The sequence below is a fragment of the Mandrillus leucophaeus genome, unplaced genomic scaffold (genome assembly GCF_000951045.1).
Source record: "Mandrillus leucophaeus isolate KB7577 unplaced genomic scaffold, Mleu.le_1.0 Scaffold284, whole genome shotgun sequence".
Lineage (NCBI taxonomy): Eukaryota > Metazoa > Chordata > Mammalia > Primates > Cercopithecidae > Mandrillus > Mandrillus leucophaeus.
Genome location: NW_012102965.1, coordinates 2,238,764 through 2,255,426, shown reverse-complemented (window position 1 = coordinate 2,255,426; position 16,663 = coordinate 2,238,764). Strand labels below are relative to the sequence as shown.

Below are 16,663 nucleotides of genomic sequence, written 5' to 3'. Positions count from 1 at the left end.
TTTTTATGGTTTTAGGTCTTACATTTAAGTCTTTAATCCATCTTGAGTTAATTTTTGTATAAGGTGTAAGGAAGGGATCCAGTTTCAGCTTTCTACAATTGGCTAGCCAGTTTTTTCAGCACAATTTATTAAATAGAGAAACCTTTCCCTATTTCTTGTTTTTGTCAGGTTTGTCAAAGATCAGATGGTTGTAGATGTGTGGTATTATTTCTGAGGGCTCTGTTCTGTTCTTTTGGTCTCTATGTCTGTTTTGGTACCAGTACCATGCTGTTTTGGTTACTATAGCCTTGTAGTATAGTTTGAAGTCAGATAGTGTGATGCCTCCAGCTTTGTTCTTTTTGCTCAAGATTGTCTTGGCTATGTGGGCTCTTTTTTGGTTCCATATGAAATTTAAAGTAGTTTTTTCCAATTCTGTAATGAAAGTCAGTGGTAGCTTGATGGGGATAGCCTTGCATCTGTAAATTACCATGGGTAGTGTGGTCATTTTCACGATATTGATTCTTCCTGTGAATGAGCATGGAATGCTTTTCCATTTGTTTATGTCCTCTTTTATTGTGTTGAGCAGTGGTTTGTAGTTCTTCTTGAAGAGGTCCTTCACATCCCTTGCAAGTTGTATTCCTAGGTATTTTGTTCTCTTTGTGGTAACTGTGAACGGGAGTTCATTCATGATTTGGCTCTCTGTTTGTCTCTTATTGGTGTATAGGAATTCTTGTGATTTTTGCAAATTGATTTTGTATCCTGAGACTTCGCTGAAGTTGCTTATCAGCTTAAGGAGATTTTGGGCTAAGACGATAGGTTTTTCTAAATGTACAATCATGTCATCTGCAAACGGAGACAATTTGACTTCCTCTTTTCCTAATTGGATACGCTTTATGTCCTTCTCTTGCCTGATTGCCCTAGCCAGAAGAACTTCCAAAACTTGTTGAATAGCAGTGGTGAGAGAGGGCATCCTTGTCTTGTGCTGATTTTCAGAAGGAATGCTTCCAGTTTTTGCGCATTTGGTAGGATATTGGCTGTGGGTTTGTCATAAATAGCTCTTATTATTTTGAGATATGTTCCATTGATACCTAGTTTATTGAGAGTTTTTAGCATGGAGGGCTTTTGAATTTTGTCAAAGGCCTTTTCTGCTTCTATTGAGATAGTCATGTGGTTTTTGTCATTGGTTCTGTTTATGTGATGGATTATGTTTACTGATTTGCATATGTTGAACCAGCCTTGCATCCCAGGGATGAAGCCACCTTGATTGTGATGGATAAGCTTTTTGATGTGCTGCTGGATTTAGTTTGCCAGTATTTTATTGAGGATTTTTGCATTGATGTTCATCGGGGATATTGGTCTAAAATTCTCTTTTTTTTGTTTTGTCTCTACCAGGCTTTTGTATCAGGATGATGCTAGCCTCATAAAAAGAGTTAGGGAGGATTCTGTCTTTTTCTATTGATTGAAATAGTTTCAGAAGGAATGGTACCAGCTCCTGTTTGTACTTCTGGTAGAATTTGGCTGTGAATCCGTTTGGTCCTGGACTTTTTTTGGTTGGTAGGCTATTATTGCCTCAATTTCAGAACCTGTTATTGGTCTGTTCAGAGATTCAACTTCTTCCTGGTTTAGTCTTGGGAGGGTGTATGTGTCCAGGAATTTATTGATTTCTTCTAGATTTCCTAGTTTATTTGTGTAGAGGTGTTGATAGTATTCTCTGATGGTAGTTTGTATTTCTGTGGGATCGGTGGTGATATCTCCTTCATCATTTTTTATTGCATCTATTTGATTCTTCTCTCTTCTTTATTAGTCTTGCTATCAGTTTATCAATTTTGTTGATCTTTTCAAAAAACCAGCTCCTGGATTCATTGATTTTTTGAAGGGTTTTTTGTGTCTCTATCTCCTTCTTATCAGTTCTGCTCTGATCTTAGTTATTTCTTGCCTTCTGCTAGCTTTTGAATTTGTTTGCTCTTGCTTCTCTAGTTCTTTTAATTGTGATGTTAGGGTGTCGATTTTAGATCTTTCCCACTGTCTGTTGTGGGTATTTAGTGCTATAAATTTCCCTCTACACACTGCTTTAAATGTGTCCCAGAGATTCTGGTACATTGTATCTTTGTTCTCATTGGTTTCAAAAAACATGTTTATTTTTGCCTTAATTTTGTTATTTAGCCAGTAGTCATTCAGGAGCTGGTTGTTCAGTTTCCATGTAGTTGTGCAGTTTTGAGTGAGTTTCTTAATCCTGAGTTCTAATTTGATTGCACTGTGGTCTGAGAGACAGTTTTTTTGTGATCTCTGTTCTTTTACATTTGCTGAGGATTATTTTACTACCACTTATGTGGTCAATTTTAGAATAACTATGATGTGGTGCTGAGAAGAATGTATTTTCTGTTGACTTGGGGTGTAAAGTTCTGTAGGTGTCTCTTAGGTCTGCTTGGTCCAGAGCTGAGTTCAAGTCCTGAATATCCTTGTTAACCTTCTGTCTCGTTGATCTGTCTAATATTGACAGTGGGGTGTTAAAATCTCCCATTATTATTGTGTGGGATTCTAAGTCTCTTTGTAGGTCTCTAAGGACTTGCTTTATGAGTCTGGATGCTCCTGTATTGGATGCATATATATTTAGGATAGTTAGCTCTTCTTGTTGAATTGGTCCCTTTACCAATATGTAATGGCCTTCTTTGTCTCTGTTTGATCTTTGTTGGTTTAAAGTCTGTTTTATCAGACTAGGATTGCGACCCCTGCTTTTTTTTTTTTTGCTTTTCATTTGCTTGGTAGATCTTCCTCCATCCCTTTATTTTGAGCCTGTGTGCATCTTTGCACATGAGATGGGTCTCCTGAATACAACACACTTGATGGGTCTTGACTCTTTATCTAGTTTGTTGGTTTGTGTCTTTTAATTGGGGCATTTAGCCCATTTACATTTAAAGTTAATATTGTTATGTTTGAATTTGATCCTGTCATTATGATGTTAGCTGGTTATTTTGCCTGTTAATTGATGCAGTTTCTTCATAGCATCGATGGTCTTTACCATTTAGGATGTTTTTGCAGTGACTGGTACTGGTTGTTCCTTCCCATGTTTAGTATTTTCTTCAGGAGCTCTTGTAAGGCAAGCCTGGTGGTGACAAAATATCTCAGCATTTACTTGTCTGTAAAGGATTTTATTTCTCATTCAGTTATGAAACTTAGTTTGACTTGATAGGGGATTCTGGGTTGAAACTTATTTTCTTTAAGAATGTTGAATGTTGGCTTCCACTCTCTTCTGGCTTGTAGGGTTTCTGCCAAGAGATTTGCTGTTAGTCTGATGGGCTTCCCTTTGTGGGTAACCTGACCTTTCTCTCTGGCTGCCCTTAACATTTTTTCCCTCATTTCAACCTTAGTAAATCTGGCAATTATGTGTCTTGGGGTTGCTCTTCTCGAGGAGTATCTTTGTGGTGTTGTCTGTATCTCCTGAATTTGAATGTTGGCCTGCCTTGCTAGGTTAGGGAAGTTTTCTTGGATAATATCCTGAACAGTGTTTTCTAACTTGGTTCCATTCTCCCCGTCACTTTCCGGTACACCAATCAAACGTATATTTGGTCTTTTCACTTAGTCCCATATTTCTTGGAGACTTTGTTTGTTTCTTTTCACTTTTTTTTCCTCTAATCTTGCCTTCTCGCTTTATTTCATTAATTTGATCTGCAATCACCGATATCCTTTCTTCCACTTGATCGAATTGGCTATTGAAGTTTGTGCAGGCGTCATGAAGTTCTCGTGCTGTGGTTTTTGGCTCCATCAGGTCATTTAAGGTCTTCTCTACACTGTTCGTTCTAGTTAGCCATTTGTCTAATTTTTTTTTCAAGGTTTTTAGCTTCCTTGCGATGGGTTAGAACATGTTCCTTTAGCTTGGAGAAGTTTGTTATTACCCACCTTCTGAAGCTTCCTTCTGTCAATTTGTCAAACTCATTCTCCATCCAGTTTTGTTCCGTTGCTGGCGAGGAGCTGCGATCCTTTGGAGGAGAAGAGGCAGTCTGATTTTTTGGAATTTTCAGGTTTTCTGCTCTGATTTCTCCCCATCTTTGTGATTTTATCTACCTTTGGTCTTTGATGTTGGTGACCTACAGATGGGGTTTTGGTGCGGATGTCATTTTTGTTGATGTTGATGATATTCCTTTCTGTTTGTTAGTTTTCCTTTCCTTTTACCAGTCAGACCCCTCAGCTGCAGGTCTGTTGGAGTTTGCTGGAGGTCCACTCCAGACCCTGTTTGCCTGTGTATCGCCAGCGGAGGCTGCCGAACAGCAAATATTGCTGCCTGATCCTTCCTCTGGAAGCTTCATCCCAGAGGGGCACCCACCTGTTTCAGGTGTCTTTCGGCCCCTACTGGGAGATGTTTCCCAGTCAGGCTATATGGGGGTCATGGACCCGCTTGAGGAGGCAGTCTTGTCAGTTCTCGGAGCTCAAATGCCATGCTGAGGGAGCCACTGCGGTCTTTGGAGATGTCCGACAGGGATGTTTAAGTCTGCAGAAGCTGTCTGCTGCCTTTTGTTCTACTGTGCCCTGTCCCCAGAGGTGGAATCTATAGGGGCAGTAGGCCTTGCTGAGCTGTGGTGGTCTCCACCCAGTTTGTGCTTCCTGGCCTTTTTGTTTACACTGTGAGCTACTCAAGCCTCAGCAATGGCGGACGCCCCTCCCCCCTGCCAATCTGCAGTGTCACCAGTAGATCTCAGACTGCTGCGCTAGCAATGAGTAAGGCTCTGTGGGTGTGGGACTCACCAAGCCACGCATGGGAGGGTATCTCCTGGTCTGCAGGTTGCTAAGATTATGGGAAAAGCACAGTATTTGGTCAGGAGTGCCCCGTTTCTCCAGGTACAGTCTGTCACAGCTTCCCTTGGCTAGGAAAGGGAAACTCCCTGACCCCTTGTGCTTCCTGGGTGAGGCAACGCCCTACCCCGCTTCAGCTCACCCTCTGTGGGCTGCACCCACTGTCCAACCAGTCCCAATGAGAAGAACCGGATACCTCAGTTGGAAATGCACCCGTCTTCTGTGTCGATCTCACTGGGAGCTGCAGACTGGAGCTGTTTCTACTTGACCGTCTTGGAAGCATGCCCAAAAATATTCTTTTACAGACAGGGTCTCACTCTGTCACTCTTGCTGGAGTGCAGTGGCATGATCATTGTTCACTGTAACCTTGAATTCCTGAGCTCAAACAATCCTCCTGCCTCTGCCTCCTGAGTAGCTGGGGCTACTAGGTGTGAGCTACTATACCTGGCTAATTTTTTTTTCCTTTGGTACAGACAGGGTCTCGCTGTGTTGCCCTGGCTGGTCTCAAACTCCTGGCCTCAAGTGATCTTCCTATCTCAGCCTCCCAAAGTGCTAGGATTACAGGCATGACCCACTGTGCCTTTCAAAATAATAAAATATAAAATATTTTAAAATAATGCTGTCACAGAAGAGCACCATGTAAAAGAAACCCTAAAATGTAAATGAAAGATGTGGATTTGAAAAGTCTTACTGATAAACAAAGTTTAACTATGGAAAGGAAAGTTAATCTTAGGACCCTTAGGGGCTGGAGTTTTAATCATTTGGGAGAGGCAGACAGTGCCTGTGCCCCAAACAAAAATCAGTTGGTTGATAATCAGTTGGTTGATCCTGTATCCTTGTTGGCTTTGCAAAGATATTTCATTTCTTTTGAAAGTGAGTACATTACTGTTATCTGATAGGGCATCAAAATAAACGTTACTGTAATCTGGAAGGAGTAAAAAATAGTGAAATGTGGAAATAATGAAGATGTGAATTAGATTCATGTTGTTTAGGATAAGTTTAAGTGTAACATAATAATGATATTTTTGTATATTCTGTCTGCTATTTATGGCATTTTAGGTGTTCTAAGGAATGGGTTTGTAAATTGTAATTGTAGTTTAAATTATTTCAGGGACTTTACTTAATGAAGTTGGTAACAAACATTACATGTTTAAGAAACACTGAGTTTCCAAAATTGTACTTATTTAAATATGTGTTTATTGATAAAAAGCATTGAAGTACAAATGTTAGTGAGCATTTCTCTCCAGGCACAAAAGCCCTTTAGGCATTAAAGACTCTTTGGGGCCAGGTACTGTGACTCGTGCCTGTAACTCCAACATTTTGGGAGGCCAAAGTGGGCAGATCAGTTGAGGCCAGGAGTTCCAGGGCAGCCTGGGCAACATGGTGAAATCCCGTCTCTACTAAAAATATAAAAATTAGCTGGGTGTGGTGGTGTACACCTGTAATCCCAGCTACTGGGGAGGCTGAGGCATGAGAATCACTTGAACAGGGGAGTGGAGGTTGCAGTGAGCCAAGATTGTGCTCCAGCCTGGGTGACAGATAGATAGAGACTTTGTCTCAAAAATAAATAAAAAATAAATAAATAAATAAATAAATAAATATATATAAAAATAAATAATTTTCAGGATATCAAGAAATAAGAAAAATGACTTATCATGAAAAATTCAACACTTCATACCATGCATGCCGTGCTGCTATATATAAAGATATGTTCTCTCTGTATTAAAGACATGGCTTCTTTTTACTATTGTTATTAACTTTTAGGGCTTTTGAAAAATAAAAAAAATCAGAGTTGGTAGGGATTTAAATTAGACATATCCATTCAACACATATTTATAATCCCCATTCTATTTTGCTACTATTATTCTAGAACAGCAGTCACCAGCCTTTTTGGTACCAGAGATCGGTTTCATGGAAGAAATTTTTTCCATGGACTGTGGTGGGGTGGTGGGGGTGATTTAAAGATGAAACTGTTGCACCTCAGATCATTAGGCATTAGTTAGATTCGCATAAGGAATACGCAACCTAGATCCTTTGCGTGCACCCTTCACAGTGGGGTTCGTGCTCCTGTGAGAATCTAATGCTGCGGCTGCTGAGATGGAGCTCAGGAGGTAATGCTCGCTTGCCTGCTGCTCACCTCCTGCTGTGTGGCCTGGTTCCTGACAGGCCATGGACCTGTAACAGTCTGTGGCCTGGAGGTTGGAGACCCCTATTCTAGAATGATACTATGTGGGATGTAAATGAAGGTCATTAATGAAGTAAAGGCATGGTACTTTATAATGTGGTGAATTATGTTAAGACAGTTTTGTATATAATCTTTTGATTCACAGGTTAACTGAGCAAAAAAGGGAATTGCTTGCTAGAAAAAAAATAATATTACAGTATGCTGAAAGCTAAAAATTATAATATAAAGTTAATGATTTACATTTATTTTACATTTGATTCTTGCCAGATTCTTAATACTTTACTAGGTACTTTATTTTATAGAACTGAAACTTTTTTTTTCTATAGCTGTTGTTTAAATGCATTTTTTTACATATAGTAAATGAATAATATCTTACAAAATTAAAAATTAATGGGACCAATTACTACTTATATTAACGAGCCATAAATTTGGTATCTGTTAAGTCAACAGTAATGATTTATAATAGGATTTCATTATTTTTTCATTTAGTACAATACTTTCCCAGGTCTCACCAGCCTGGGATACAACTACAACAGTGTTAACAGGAGTATCCCAAATTTCACTGCCTCTAGCTCCTGTCTTCATAACACAGGAGGTCAGTTTCCCCTCCAGTTCTACCCATTTGTGTCTGGGAATCCCAAAGCTATCCCATGTGAATTCAGGAATTCCTCCTAGTGTCTGTCTGGAACCAGTGAGGCCACCTGAAAGGGAACCCTAGAACTGCCACCCTGGTCTTCCTAAGAGCCCCAATGTCTGCCTGAGCTGATGCTCCAGGCTGTACACCTGCAAATCCTTAAGTGCCAAATACTCTTCCTTTCCCTTGGCCTGCCGGCTTTACTCAGATCACGCTGGTTGGTCACACTTTTCACAAGATGCCATATTTTTCTGAAGACTGCTAATAACTCAAACTCATACTTCAAGACTAAAGCCACATTTGTTTACCTGCTGAAATAGTACCACTTTGTGGCAAGAACTTAAACTTTTGTTTTCCCACCAACTTCGAAAGGAAATACCCCTCAGTAAAATTTTAATTTGAAGGATTGTATTATTTCAAAATTTGGCATAATGTAAGACTCTTGTAATATTTTTTGTATCACATTAGTTTAAGTTTGCAAAATTTAAAGTCACATGAAATTTGATGGCTTTGTGCTATGTGTGCTGTACAGTAGTGGGGAACATGCCTTTCCTTCACTTTGTATTGCACAAATAGTGCTGTGTGCCTCATAGGAGCAGTTCTTTTGGATTCTGCCTGCAGTTCTTTCTTCCCTAAGAGTCAGACCCCCAATTCAGGTGGCAGAGACAGATGCCATGTGACTCCCCACCCCTATCCCCATTCTTGTTTTTCTTTCAGAGGATAGGAAAAGAAAAAAGAAACAAAAACAAAAAACAAAAAAAAAAAGCCTTTCTTAGTCTCCTGTCTGTCAAAACAAAAATATTTAAATTGACTTTTAGAACTCTGTGTGTGTGTGTGTGTGTGTGTGTGCGTGCTTGTGTGTGTATTGGGGGCGGAGGGAGAGAGAGAGACAGAGACAGAGAGAGACAGCAGAGAGAGAGAGAGGGTCTCACTCTGTTGCCCAGGCTGGAGTGCAGTGGCACAATCATAGCTTGCTCACTACAGCCTCTATCTGAGCTCCAGTGATTCTCCAACCTCAGCCTCCCAAGTTGCTGGTACTATGGGTGTGTGCTACCGTACCCAGCTGATTTTTTATTTTTAGTAGAGACAAGGTCTCACTATGTTGTCCAGGCTACTCTTTAAGTCCTGAGCTTGAGGGATCCTCCCACCTCAGGCATCCAAAGTTTTAGGATTGCAAGTGTGAGCCACCATGCCTGGCTGACTTTTAGAATGTAATATTAGACAGACCCAGGTAACAGAATCCATTAGATTTAGGCCAGTGTTAACCCACCTCCACAACTCATTAAATGTTGAAAATATAGAAAAGGAGAAGGAAAAACTAAAACTTTTTTTCTGTAGCTATTGAAATCCTCACATAGAGTTTGCAGTGCAAATATATGGTCCTTGTCTGGATTCTAGTTTGAACAAACCGTGTAAGACATTTGGAGGCCAATTCCAGAGAGTTGGCTATGGCATGGGTACAATGATATTAAGCAATTACTGTTAAGTGTCTAAGGCAGGATAATGGAATTGTGGTTGCAAAGAAAATGTACTCATTTTTTAAGAGATGGACATTATAAGATTTGGGGGATGAAATGTCATTCTTAATTTATATACTTTAAAATAGAAAAAGCAAGTATGGCAGAATGTTGACAATGTTAAACATGACTATGGGTATTAGGTGTTTATTTTATTTCTCTGTAAGTTTGAAATTTTAAATCTTTTTTTCTCCAACCCTGGCAGAGGAATGAAATTTTTTTATAAGCTATTTTTGCAGGACTGGGTTGTAATCATGCTACATATAATATCTTTTCAAAAAGAAATCAGTTTTATATTTCACTTATTTTTCTCTCCTAATCTATACAAATATGTTTCCTTGAAACTAGTGTGTGTGCTATTGTATGCTGCTGGAACTCAGCTTAAAAATTGGGCCTTAACACTCTTCTGTCCCTAGTGTACATGAGGAATAAGACATACTCTCGGTCATAATAGTGACTAATCACCGCAGTAATTCCTTAGAGCAGGTAAGAGTGGAGGGCTAAGAAATCTTGGGAAGTGAACCTGGGTAGTTTACAAGAAGTTTCACAGGTAATTCCAGCTGGCTTCCTGTCGGCCACTGGCCTAAAAAAGGAGTGTCAAACCCTAACTAAATATTATGAAAAATCTTTCACAACTAATTCATTATTTATTTACACATTCCCACTCTTTAACTTTAAAAATCATATCTTATGGTAGAATTTTTTTCTTTTATTTCCAGACTAGAAATTAACCTTACAGTGTACCTGGACTCTCAGAAATCATATTGTGGTGCACTGTCCATTCCTCCCTCACTTTATTTATAACTACAGGTGTCTGGGGACAGCAGCACTTGTGGTGTGAGTGTTATGTGAGGGCACTCTGAGGCCATCTGTAGCCAACACTAACTTGCTGTTTATCCACTGACTTCCCCACAAAGTTGTTACCAGAATCCTTTGCCCTCCATCTGTGGTAGTCAGATGGCAGAGAATTGGCTTGCATCTAAGCAGTTTTCTAATTCTGTTGATCGATCAATACATACATATTTGTTGAACTCCTACTCTGTGCAAAACACTGCTAGCTGGAATTAAAAGGTGAGAGGAAAAGTATTTTCCAATCAGAAGCAGTTGAACAGTATGCAACGACTATGAAGGGTGGGAAGCCATTGGCTGGAGTGTGGGTGGTGGAAACGTGAATGGAGGAAGTGAAGCCATGTGACTAAGTGGTCCAGGCATGTGCCCAATGGTTGGATTGGCCAGAGATTCCTTGGAGCTGCAGTGAAGTCAACACATGCCCACCCCCAAGTGGGGAATCAGGCATTACTGGGCTGGAGTCCTCTTGCATATTAGTCCCTTGGAGATGCTCTCTTAAAGTTGCTTTTCCCTTTGAAGAAAACAAGAGTATACCAATAGTAATAATAAGGAAAAAATCATGATTTTAATTGTTTCTCTTCTTCCTTCTTTTCCCTTCCCTCCCTTTCTCCCTCCCTCCCTCCCTCCCTCCCTCCCTTCCTTCCTTCCAAACTGGGAGAACAATAAATGTAAAGTTAAAGTAAAAATTTATGAAGAGAAACTCTTAAAAAATGAATATTAGAATAGCAAAAATTCTCGTATATTATAAATCGTGAATTAATGAGGATTTAAACTACTTCTTTCAATAATAGAATAGAAAATACCTCTATGCTCTTTTAAAAAATTGATCATCAGAAAAGAAAACTTGAGTTCAAATGGTGCTTGCTGAATTTTAATAATTCTTTTCAAAGTCATTATTACTATAATGTTTTGAACTACATTCATTTGATCGTATAATATACTCATATTTTATGACATATCATTTACTGTAGTTATTTATTTAGGACTTTTCAGGTAATATCGTCTAAAAAGAATCAGGCTCATGAAATTTAGGGACCTACAATAGTACTGAAAAAGTGTAATGTTAATGAAATTTGTTTGCCTCTGCCACCTCATCCCCTTCTTGGTTTTTATCCTGTCTGCTATAATATCCTCAATACTCCTCCTTTACTTATCTGGATTCCTTTCTTCTATAAAAATCTGAATTTAGTGAAGAATGACTTGAATCATTTATGTTTTCCCTCACTGTAGGCATAATTTGCATTTAATCTCCATCAAAAGTGAGGATTTTCACATGTCAGGGGTCCTGTGGGCCTTTCTTGTACATATATATGCCATATCTGTTAATTTAACAAAGTATTTACAGCAATGTGCAAAGGAGAAAACATTTGCCTTAGAAAAGTGGAATTCAGAATTCCTGGCTTTTGGTATAGATTTGGACTAAACTTACCTATACACCAAATAGTTGTGACTCATATGTTTGTATTTCTATATAGTAAGCAAAGTGGCAATAAAATAAGAGGAAAACTTAACATCATTAACACCTAACAGTAGCCATGTGCATATAATAAATATGTTAATATAATAATATCTTTACTTATTAAAGAATACACAGAAGGTGTAGATGATTTCAGTTAGCTCTTGCCACATGTTGTTGTGAATAGTTTGTAAGTGATAAATTTGCATCTCTATAAGCATAGTCCACACTTCAGACTTTAAATTTATGTGGTTTTCCTATTCCTGTTTGGTAAATGAGGAATTCCTCTATGTTGAAAAGAGAATCTCAGTTTGTATCCTTGAGAAAATCATTCTGTTTGATTCAGAATGATTCAGAAAATCATTCTGTTTTAATAGTGAACAGCAGAACTGCAATTCTATACTATTGTAAATATAGATTATCATAACAATGCCATGTTGCTTAACTCAAAATGTTTCAAACTAAGTAAGATATAATGGGAAAATATATTAAGCTGTGGTTTTAACTGAAAAAAATAGCTTATAGACATACACAAAATTCCAAAACATAAATGGTATATAATTCTTTCAGCCCATTCCTGTCTCCAGCTGCCCCATTCCCTTCTGTCTTGGCATCCATTGCTCTCTTTTTCTTGAGTATCTTGCCGAGGTAGTCCGTGCATTCCATTTATTTCTAATATTGGGTATTTCAATTATTTATTTACTTTAGATGACTCCAGAATTGATGATAAAAGCCTGTAGCTTTTATACTGGACATTTAGTAAAGACTCATTTTTGGTAAGAATGTGATTTTTATAAACAATTTCTTCCTCTTTGTGTTTTTATTCTTGATATCCTCCGTACAAAGAAAAATTCACTTTGGGCCAGTTGTGCTGATTTTATCTATTTAATCATGTTTCTACCATTTTGTATTATATATTTCTGTTATATTTAATCAGCTTTTACTTAGTTAAAATATGTATTTTACTTCTTTAAGATATAACTATCTTTTCTTAAAAAATAAAACTTTAAAATTAAAAATACAGTTTCACAGTCAACTTGTCTGAAACCGTTGGAGCCAAATATGTTTTGGAATTTAGACTCCTTTTAAAAAAAAGACATCATTAGGTGGTTCTTTTGGTAAATTGAAATTATGACAACATGATTTCATCCCATGATTTCTTTATTTTATCCAAAAAGATATATGGCTCATATAATCTCCATTTTTCTCTATTACTATTAGGAATTCTTCAGGTCATACCCAAGTTGTAGAAGTTTCTTTCTATGCTGTGGCTTTTGAGATCATAAAGGAGATGTCGTTCTTTGTTCCCCTTAATTGATTGACTGATATATTGCCCTAATATCAGAATATTATTTTTAAGAGAATGTCTTCTGCCTGCAGCACTTGGAGAGACATAGCTCGTACAAATGAAAACGTCGCCCTGGCTGAAAAAATGAACAGAGCAGTGACATGTTACAATTTCAGACTTCAGAAATCTGTATTTCATCACTGGCACTCTTATATGGAAGACCAGAAAGAAAAACTTAAAAGTAAATTCTTTCTTAGTAGCAATTACTTTTTGTATCAATTTATTGAAATAATAAAAAAAACTAACAGTTAAGCATACTTTGTATACTTAGAGAACCTGTCTTTTTTATGTCTAAACAATTGTCATGAAATGAAGGTAGAGCTGCTAATTTAAAAATACTTAATGAAATTTGTCTCAAAGGATTTTATTTTAATAGAAAACAGACATATTTAAAATCACATCTTGTGTGCATTTGTGTGTATGTATACATGAATATAAATAGAATCTACTATGAGGTTTTTTATGTAATAGAGAGCTGGGTGGGTTCCAAATAATATGGACAGGTACCAAAACTGACTATTTTTGTAAAGAGGTTTATGCTTTTTACAAATATTACATTTAATGTATATATGATGAAACTTAAAAATAAAAATTATTTTCTCTTAAGACCTTGGGGGTTATACTGAGTGAGTGGGAGGTACATTAATGTGATCCATGCCCACTCAGTATAACCTCCAAGAGCTCTTGTCTTCCGGTTAGATTTTTTTGCAGCTCTCCTGATAATAACTTGTTTATGGCTGTTGCAAACCAGAGAATCATTTCTTTTTGACTGGCTGTGGTTGGTATCTCAGTTAGAGTGGACCCTCTGAAGATTTTAATATTAGTGTAATGAAGGGTTAGGAATGGTTAATCATAGGACATAAAATTAAATTCAAAGGCATTGGATCTAAATGCTACCTTATGACTGTATTTCTTATGAAAAAGCTTAGAAGTTCTGGTTTTACAAATAACAACCTTGTTTAAAAAAAAAGAAATGATACATGTCTTGAGATTTCTATTGCAGCTATTACATCTTAATTTCTGAGGGCACAGATGATGTTTCCAGGTTGATAAAGTCTCAAGAGTACTAATGCTATCAAAAGTAATTAATTTCAAGTGTAAATAAAACCAAACAAAAATGATCAGATGTGACATTGGCTCATATTATAAACATGATAGAATATTAAATAACTTTGTGTTTTTTGGAAACAGCTGTAACTATTAATATATACAGTAATCTAGTAAATTTCCTTCAGATACGCTATTGCGGATACAACAGATCATCTATTGTCACAAGCTGTCCATTATCCTAACAAAATGGCGGAATAGAGCAAGACTTAAGAGTAAAAAGAAAGAAGATGAGCTGGTATTGTATATTGAAACAATTTTTTAAGAATCTGGATTTTTCAGTTATATTCATGTTGCCTCAAATAATAATGCTGTGTGTGGAAAATACTAAAATCCTGAATATTATCTACTTTTGAAGGGATTCTTGTTTTTTTTTTTTTATTTTTATTTTTTTGAGACAGAGTTTTGCTCTTGTTGTCCAGGCTGGAGTGCAATGGCGTGATCTCGACTCACTGCAACCTCTGCCTCCCAGGTTCAAGCGATTCTCCTGTCTCAGCCTCCCAGGTAGCTGGGGTTACAGGCGCCTGCCACCACACCCAGCTAATTTTTTTGTGTTTTTAGTAGAGATGGGGTTTCACCATGTTGGCCAGGCTGGTCTTGAACTCCTGACCTCAGGTGATCTGCCCACCTCGGCCTCCCAAAGTGCTGGGATTACAGGCGTGAGCCACTGCGTCTGGCTGGGATTCTTGTTCTTTAACTTAATAATTTAAAATTTACTTCAGCTATTAGTATATCATTTCTTAATATTGGTTTAGTATGTTCAAAGTAACACTATGATCAGACATAGAAACATGCTGGATTTTTTTTCTGTAGTTACATTATTTAGTAGGAGATACTTTATTAATATTCTTTGAAATACAAAGTAAGGGTAAATAGGAAAGAGAATGTGGGGTGAAGTTAAATCCCCTTCTTTTGTGGTTGCCCCATGGATCAATGCCCCCACTCGCCTGAATTTGGTTCAGATGTTGAGACCAACAATAGCACACACGCAGCAAAAGAGTATGAGGAGATTTATTACTTATGTATGCTTAAAACAGTGCTAGAGCCTGTGCTGAGCTTTAAGCATCTCAGGTTACTTGAGATGCTCTCTAGAAGTTTATAATGTGTAGGTTTTGAGCTGATGGTCTTGTATGCTGTCCTGTAGGCTTTGCCTTTTGCATACTACCTTTTCAGTGTTACCAGTGAAACAGCTCTACTTTGGGTACCTAACACTGTATTAGTCTGCTCATTCAGTGCTTTCCACCACTCTGTATTATTAAGCTAGTGTTTTGGTCACTGCCCTCTATGCCTGATCACTGATTGTCTAATAGTGAAATAGGTAACAGTACATGACCAGTCCGCCCCTGTTCACCCGCTTTAGCTAAACATCCCTGAACATAAAAATTAGCCAGGCATGGTGGCAGGCCCGTGTAATCCCAGCTACTTGGGAGGCTGAGTCAGGAGAATCTCTTGAACCCTGGAGGTGGAGGTTGCAGTGAGCCGAGATCACGCCACTGCACTCCAGCCTGGGCAACAAAAGCGAAACTCCTTCTCAAAAAACGAATAAACCAAAAATCCCTGAGAGCAGGCAGTGTTGTTCTCTTAGTAGTCTCTGTATGCTGAGCATGATGTTTTGCACACAGTTGATATATATTAATATATATAATGTATATTATATATACTATAATATTGTTAAGATATATGTGTATTATATAGTTAATTGTGTGTTTAGAGAACATTTTTTCTAGATACATGATTTACTGACCTAACAATCATTCTACATTCCCTTAAATGGAGTGAGGCTGGCAGGGATATGCTGGGAGCAGAGGCAGGGAACACCTGTGTGTCAAGCGCTCCACGTGTGTTCTTCCTCAGGCTCTAATATGTGTGTGTATATACACACATACACATACATACACACATATATATTACATCAATATATATTACCCCAATATTGTGTGTATATGTTTATGACTGAAATACTTACTACCTTTGTTTATTACACAGTTTTCAGAAGTGTATCAAGAGTTAAAATGGGGACTTCCTGTGATGATAAATTTGGCAATTTCCCAAATACGTTACTTCTGACTTCCCTTTTTTGTTATCCGTATGTTAATCACCTTCACTCCATGCACCAATTACCAGTTTTATCATTGCCAGAGCCTTGACTTTGTGGTCCTCACTTCCTCATCTGTGAAAGAGGAGACTAGATCAGCCTTTCAAGGTGGCTGCCTGTGCCAGTGTTTTATGACAACTAATGGAAATGATCTGTAATACTTTGGTGGTTCAGAGAACGTTAAACATGCTTATGAAAAATTATAGTTATGTAGTAATGATGACAATCATAAATAATGTTTAATTTGTTCTATTCTTGTGTCAAGCACTGTGCTTTATGTCTGTCATCTCTCTTGATCGTTACAGCAATTCCATGGAATTTTAAAATTATTTTCATTGCAGATACTAAAACATGAACTTCAATTGAAAAAATGGAAAAATAGGTTAATACTCAAAAGAGCTACTGCAGAAGAATCCAATTTTCCTGAACAAAGTTCTTCTGAAGGCTCTCTTGTAGATGAGACTCTAAAATGTGACATTTCGCTGTTACCTGAAAGAGCGATATTGCAGGTTTGTATGAATACACTATACATTATATACTATAATCTGCCAGGTGTGGTGGCATGTGCCTGTAATCCCAGCTACTTGGGAGGCTGAGACAGGAGCATTGCTTGAACCCAGGAGGCAGAGGTTGCAGTGAGCTGAGATGGTGCCATTGCACTCCAGCCTGGGCAACAATAGCAAAACTCCATCTCCAAAAAAAAAA

At 37.8% G+C, this 16,663-nt stretch overlaps 1 protein-coding gene across 5 annotated transcripts in view; it reads left to right on the top strand.

Annotated features, from left to right (window-relative positions):
- The window catches only part of FBXL13 (F-box and leucine-rich repeat protein 13), a 255,993-nt gene that overhangs the window by 12,971 nt on the left and 226,359 nt on the right, over positions 1-16,663 (top strand). For all 5 annotated transcript variants that reach the window (XR_001006628.1, XM_011985472.1, XM_011985469.1 and 2 more), the window contains 4 exons: positions 12,117-12,184; positions 12,789-12,937; positions 13,992-14,101; positions 16,300-16,467. Coding sequence is in view for 4 of the 5 variants with exons in the window: in XM_011985472.1 (XP_011840862.1) it covers positions 12,117-12,184; positions 12,789-12,937; positions 13,992-14,101; positions 16,300-16,467 (495 nt within the window). In the remaining variant the exon portion in view is untranslated. The remainder of the gene's footprint in view (positions 1-12,116; positions 12,185-12,788; positions 12,938-13,991; positions 14,102-16,299; positions 16,468-16,663) is intronic.